We start from the raw sequence: 6,646 nt of genomic DNA on the forward strand, positions 1-6,646 counted from the left end.
CGCACATGCCATGTGCCCACTTAAACATTAAAAAAGGGCAGTAGGTACATACGTATAACCAACGTGATTTCTTTATTAAATAATATTTGGAAATGGATAATATCTACAGATGGCTCTGTCTAAGTTATATACATAAATATAAAAACATCCCAGCTGGAACTTTTTCCAGAGTAGGCAGTATCAAAACAAAAAAAATATTTCAGGCTTTGAATTAATTCGATAATGACGTATTATCATGGTATCGTAAGGTGTTCTAAAAAATATTAGACAGCAAGCGCTTTAAATGCTTTGTCTCGCAAATCAAACAAAAAAAGAGCCAACATCTTTCTGCGTCATAAGCGAAATTATTGAAATTAAGTATAAATTTATCGACAAATTTCTAGCTGATTCTCTTTTTGTGTAAACGCACATGCATATGCATTAGGGTGGTCCAAATATGCATGTGAGAAAGTAAAGTCGGCATTTTTATGCTCTCACCCTCTAGGATTGTTCTATACCGAAAAAAATATATCCCTATTTTTTATTTTGAAATCAAAAAATATTTAGAGGTCGCTCAAAGCGCCCAAAGTTTTATATGGAGAAAAAACAACTTTTCGTAGAAATGGAGTAGAACTCTTAAGGATCAATAGTTAATACCCAATTGTTTATTTAACCATTTTTTCATCGCAACTATAATTTATAGCTCCGCCAAAAGTCCACAAAAACCCCAAAAAATGCAATCGGCGGACCAATAAAAAATCTTTAGTGTTAAAAAATGTTTAAATAAACCATTGGGTATTATAATTGAATGTCTCCTGAAGAGAACCAGAGTTTTCCGATCGAAAAATATTGGTTTTCAATAATTCTATACCATTTCTACGAAAAGTGGTTTTTCCCCCGACTTTATTGTTTTTGGACCACCCTAATGTACATATGTGTGTTCATATTAGTATTTGTATATTTTGTTACTTGCCTGTGTACCAAACGCCTCATAAAATTGGCTGACAACCGTCATGACCAGGGTTAGGATTTTGAAGAATTTGCCTATTTTGTCTGCGTGGTCGTTTCTGTAAACAAATTAAAGAATCGCGCGTTTCATGTATTCATTGATTAGAAATATACATTTTAATTTTGCCTTTTTTGACAATATTGTCTTTTTCTGCCGTTTCTTCTTATTTTGCCTTTTTAATATTTATCTCTTCATTTTCATACTTTTATGTTTTACAACACTGGAATTCATTCCTTCGGCTGATTGCTTGTTTTTCTTCGCCTTACGTAGTGAGTACATGGTGAATGCATAAAAGATGGTGATGTGTTTATTTAGGTTTGTTTTGTTCTTACTGCCATTGTGGGTATAATTTGTTAGTTAAGTTTTTTGGTTTTGTGCTGCCACTACCACCTTATGTGAATTCGCCTTTGGTGGGGAGTTTCCTTTAAATAAGGTTTGAAATCTGTAAATACGTGCCCGTATTTTGTTTTAAGTCAAATATTTGCGAATATTTAAAATGCCTAAGGCCGCTTGTTATAATTCCGTGAAAATTCACGGCTATATAAAAGAATTGGTTGAAAACATACTTTTCAGGAAGGAGCTTCGAGGTGGAGTTTAGTATCTGTAGATGTTGTGTTCGTGATAATCCCATGAGGCTATGCCTGAAATTTTTAAAATGTACTTAGTGGTATTGTGCTTACACAAGCCGAGTAATCATAGTCAAATTATGTACAATGGTCGAAAAAATTATAGCCGTACCTAATTTTGAAAAGTTTAAAAATATTATTTTTGTTGTTATTAAATCTTTAACAACATCCATGTAAATACAAGTTCAAAGGCATTATCACACGATTAAGCATTTGCCGAAAATTTGGTGCAAATCGTATCCCAATTGTGGGAATACCCAAATATTTTTCTTTATACCAATCACGAAAAGTAACTTCTTCAAATTTTTCAATAGAAGATCGCTGTATTGTACCAATTTTGTGACTACAAAAAAAAATCTTCCTCCCAATTTTTTTTTGTATATCTATTGTATCAATGCTAATATAAAAATGTGCAAATCTGTAAAAATTTACCTATCGAGTGACACTGCCTTAAAACTTTGTGCAAATTAAAAAAAAAAAAAATATCAACAAATTTTCGTAAAAATTTCGAGCTTTTTTAATTAGATTTCCTAGAAAGATTCTGGGTATGCAAATTTGTAGCACATTGAATTCCAGTAGAATAAAGTGCAAGTTTCAAATGGCTAACGGTTGATTTTTTAGAATTAAAAAAAAAAACCAAGATGGATTTTGTTAAAGAATGAACTATATTTTTATAAAAAAATAACCAAAATTAAATAGCAAAAAAATAATAATTTAAAACTTGACAAACAGTGGTTCGGCTACAATTTTTTGAGCACTGTATGTATTTTTTTATATATTTTATTGTATATGCACATTGTACGTAAAGGTATGTACCTATATACATAGCAATATTAAAAAGTAAATTCCTTTTTTTGCCTTTTTCCAAAGCTCATTTTTCCTTTTTTCAAGTTTTTAGTGTTTTAAAATCCTAACCCTGGTCATGACCATTAATACAGCTGACAGAAACTGAGCTCTTGAAAGCTCTTCATGTTGAATTGCTGATGATTATTATATTGATGATATATGGATTTTGCAAAATATCTGGGTCACCATAAAGTTGTGCCACTATGCTGCTGGATAGCTTCAGATTGGGTGAAGTGCAAAATGTATCAATAATGTGGTCTGTCTTGGGGTGTCTATAAGCTTGGTAAGGAGGTTTTGTAGTTTTAAGCAACTAAATAGTGTCACTTCACGAGTAAATATTTACTTTAAAATTGAGCTATTAAAGAAAATTATTTCATATTTATATAACAACCAGGGTATAGCTTTATTATGTGATACACACTTATGTGGATAAACACATTTAACTATTTTGTATACTACTAACATACATATGTATATAAAGCATCACTCTTTTAATGTAAACTTTTGATTTTACAAGATAAATTGAGAAGTCTTTTGGTGACAAAGAGGTGGCGGTGGGATGTTTCTTGGACGTGGGGTACTTTCGTTAACACGGAACGCTCTATAATAGACAGTTCCGCACAAAGGTGTTGATGAAACTTTTTGCTATACATCCTTAAATCAATAACCATTACATCCAATCCAGGAATGGAAAGAATTCGATTCTTAGCTACGAAAGGTTACCCGCAGGGCTTAGTGATCGCCCCTCTGCTATGGTCCACCGTAGTAGACGAGCTACTTTGCCTTCTTAGTGCAAATGGCTTCCATGTTTAGGGCTATGCGGATGACATTGTCATCCCAATCAGAGGTTGGCTCGAAGACACCATCTTGAACCTCCTACAGAATGCTTTGAACATAGTCGATAATTGGTGCAGTAACAATGGGTTAAACGTTAAGCAGCATAGTCATTTTTTCCAGGGACAAATTACTAGAATCATTCCTGCAAGGAAATAAATACACTTCTCCAAAAAGTTCAAATGTCTTTCATTGATGACAAGCTCTCTTAGAATCCGCACCTATAAAAAACTATTCAAAAGGCCATAGCCTCAATTTGGACCTGCCGGAAATTAATGGGGCGGAACTGGGGCATCAGGCCTAAACTGGCAAAATGGCAGTCGTCTGGTGGAAGTAGGCAGAAGTGAAGTGCGCGTAAGCTACAACGATTAACCTGGTTGGGCATCACTGGCGGTAGACACATAAACTGAATTTGCCCGACGGGAACATCTGAGACAACGAATGAACTTAACTAGGGAAGGACATCCAAATCTGGAATACTGACGACTCCAAGACTGACCACGGCGTCGGACAGCTGTGTGTAAGGTTTATCGTTATTTCCTACCAATATGGCTTAATATCACTTACTTTAGTAAGGATTAAACATAGATTGGGCAATGATGAGAGACGTGAGCCACTGAACAGTAATAAAAGATTTTATTTTTTTGAATTTTGAATTGTGTCTTTATAGTCGTTATTACAGAGGAACATTGATATGAATATATACATTTTTTTCTTATTTTGAAATAGAATTTAATTCAGTTAGCGTTATTCATAGTATTCAAGAACATAAAGTAAGACACAGCTGAACGAAGAGCCTAAATAAATTAAACGAAAATATGCATTAAACTTATTATATTACGAGTAGGGTTAGTCATACAATATGTCAAAAAAGAAAACTTACCGTACCCACTGTAGCATAAGTCAGCGGAAAAATTTTCATACCCTCCAACACAATGGGTTTCTGAGCATTCATTATGGCAAATTTTATATCACGCAGTAATATTTTATTGCTCTTTTGATCGCCTAGAGGCAACAAATCCTCCCAACGGCACGAATAGAAGCTATTTTTTAACTCTGTGGTCTGAAGAAATAATGAGATGCGGCGGGTAAATATAAAAATTTATTATAAAATGTACATAAATAAATTAGAAAATTATTATATTAATAGAAGGGTAACTACGAATATGTACATATGTATCTGAACTATACCTCATTCATCAGCATTTGACCGAAATAGCCAATTAACAGAAACTGCGAAGTTTGTGAAATGAGCCAAGCAATATATTTACTCCATCCAATGCCCATTTCGGTCTAGTAGAAAAGAAGAGCACAGCATTTATTGGTAGAAGCGCCAAAAATAGTACATTAAAAATGGCAGAACTGTTTAAATGTACTGTTGAATCGGATCTCTTGTACTCACGCGCTGAAACTGGAAGGAGACAACGCAGAGTAGCAGAACGCCAAAAGACATAATGTAGAATATTTGGTGGGTGAAATGAGCCTTGGCCTCAGCAATAAAGCTGCAGTTATAAATTGCGTGGGTTTAAAATAGCAAAAAAATAAGAAATATGTATGTATATACGTTAATGAAATGTACATACATAAATATTATTATACATAATAGAAGTTTGTAGCAAGAAATAGAATAAACGGTATCTATGTACCAATCGCTGGTGAAAAATGATTGCGTATACGCAGTGGCACACGCCTGTAGTCAAATTCTTGTAGATTTTCAAACACTACATCTGTCTTCATATCTCACGATCGCATGCACATACCCACACACACGCCGCACATACTCACGTCTTACCTGTTCAGTCGCTGTTGTCGTCGAAAAACATCGTAGAGATGTCGCCGAAAGGCTGTATGCATATCTTCATTTCTGAAATGTGCCTCCGCACGTGCCGTCTCCAGCAAGCGCTGCAATTCCAAACGCAATTCCTTATAGCGAAAACTCGCATGACAGAGCACCAAACAGAGTGTGTAATCCTCAGCGGCCCATATTGTCACAGTAGATATCGTCAGCCAACCAGTGTAGATGGCTGTGATGATGAATGGCAGCGGCACCTGTGCGTCGTACCAGCGAAAAGACATACGATAAATAAATGGCTTATCAGGTGATGCCAGACCCACGCTTATCACATCGTATGCATATTGTGCAATTAGAAGCAGCATTGGTGCATAGTAGAATTGTGTGAATATATTAGCGTAGCGCACTATCGCCTTAAGTTGCCTATACAAAGCTAAATCGTCGGCGCTGCAAGTGAAGAGGAAAGGGCACTAAGTAGTTCATAGTAGTATAAATAGATACACGCTTACTTGGTAAAGTATATGTTGCGGTAAAATTTTTTTAACAGCGTTCTCATCGAACGATTACGAGTGGTGAGCACAAAAATCCGTATTATATATTGCCCGCCCATCAGAGCAGTGGACAGACAATCGGCGATCGCTGGTATGTTGCCCATATTTTCATAAATAAAACTGAGCTCGCCTTTGGTAAGAAAAATGCAAGAGGTAACTATGTGCCCTGCGAAAATACTATGTAGCTTTATAGCTAACAAAACTCACCCAAAATAGTGCCAAAATAGAAAAGTATATTTACACTCAGACCTATATAATTCACCACTCGGCTTAGTAAATTGGCATTTTCTTTGAGTGGCCAGAGGAAATTACACTTATAACCAATCATCTGCACAGGCAAAGAAATACCACGACCATCGAATTGCAGCGGCACAAAATAATCCATTTTGAAGGTGTAGCACTTGCACGTCACAAAGTAGAAAGTAATTATGAATCTTTAGAATAATGTTTGTGGCTTTTATACTTACAATCTACTTATTAATGCTTTACTGAGAATTGCTTTATTTATTTTCACTATTTTAAATAATTAATTTTTCACAAAATTAAACAACAATTAAATATTCAATATATATGTTTTGACCACAGCCTAAATGACGTGTATGTATGTAAATGAACATGTATTCAAATGTACAATCGTTAATCGTATATACTAATCAAGTGGTATACAGCATTTTGATACATACACTCAAAAAAAACTAGGCGATTAGAAGCGTATAGTACATATATAAGTAGACAAACTGTACGACAATTTAACGGAATAAAAGTGTTACAGAACAATGCAATCCCATAACATTGTAACAGTATAATAGTATATCAGTATAACAGTATAGCATCAAAAAATAAACTAATATAACGACGTAACAGTATAACAGTTTAGCAGTATATCAATTATATAAATAGGCAATCATGTTTCCTTTACACCCCTTTTACGGCTAAACTGTACTTCTAAGGTATAAACAATTATATATCATTAGAAAGGTATTTTGATGCTGATGTGCAGGCAATTTTT

General features: G+C 34.5%; 1 protein-coding gene across 1 annotated transcript; it reads right to left on the minus strand.

The window, feature by feature from the left end:
• Positions 1–4,031: 4,031 nt before the first annotated feature.
• Positions 4,032–6,022, minus strand: LOC108371596 (odorant receptor 74a-like). The gene is made up of 7 exons (XM_017627187.1): positions 5,845–6,022; positions 5,596–5,767; positions 5,087–5,533; positions 4,697–4,796; positions 4,486–4,587; positions 4,178–4,357; positions 4,032–4,091 (listed from the first exon to the last, which is right to left on the minus strand). Exons 1-7 carry the CDS (start codon positions 6,020–6,022, stop codon positions 4,032–4,034), a joined length of 1,239 nt encoding a protein of 412 aa, XP_017482676.1.
• Positions 6,023–6,646: the final 624 nt, after the last annotated feature.

Source organism: Rhagoletis zephyria, unplaced genomic scaffold (genome assembly GCF_001687245.7).
Source record: "Rhagoletis zephyria isolate East Lansing unplaced genomic scaffold, Rhagoletis_zephyria_1.1 Rzeph_scaffold_05098, whole genome shotgun sequence".
Taxonomy (NCBI): domain Eukaryota; kingdom Metazoa; phylum Arthropoda; class Insecta; order Diptera; family Tephritidae; genus Rhagoletis; species Rhagoletis zephyria.

What these genes read in the sequence shown, in the direction of transcription:
- LOC108371596 (XM_017627187.1), bottom strand. Translation starts at nt 6,022, where the DNA reads ATGGATTATTTTGTGCCGCTGCAATTCGATGGTCGTGGTATTTCTTTG. An exon ending in CTATTTTGGCACTATTTTGG is followed by an intron (nt 5,768 to 5,844) that starts GTGAGTTTTGTT and finishes TTCTTACCAAAG; the next exon opens with GCGAGCTCAGTTTTATTTAT. An exon ending in TCTCCTTCCAGTTTCAGCGC is followed by an intron (nt 4,588 to 4,696) that starts GTGAGTACAAGA and finishes CTTTTCTACTAG; the next exon opens with ACCGAAATGGGCATTGGATG.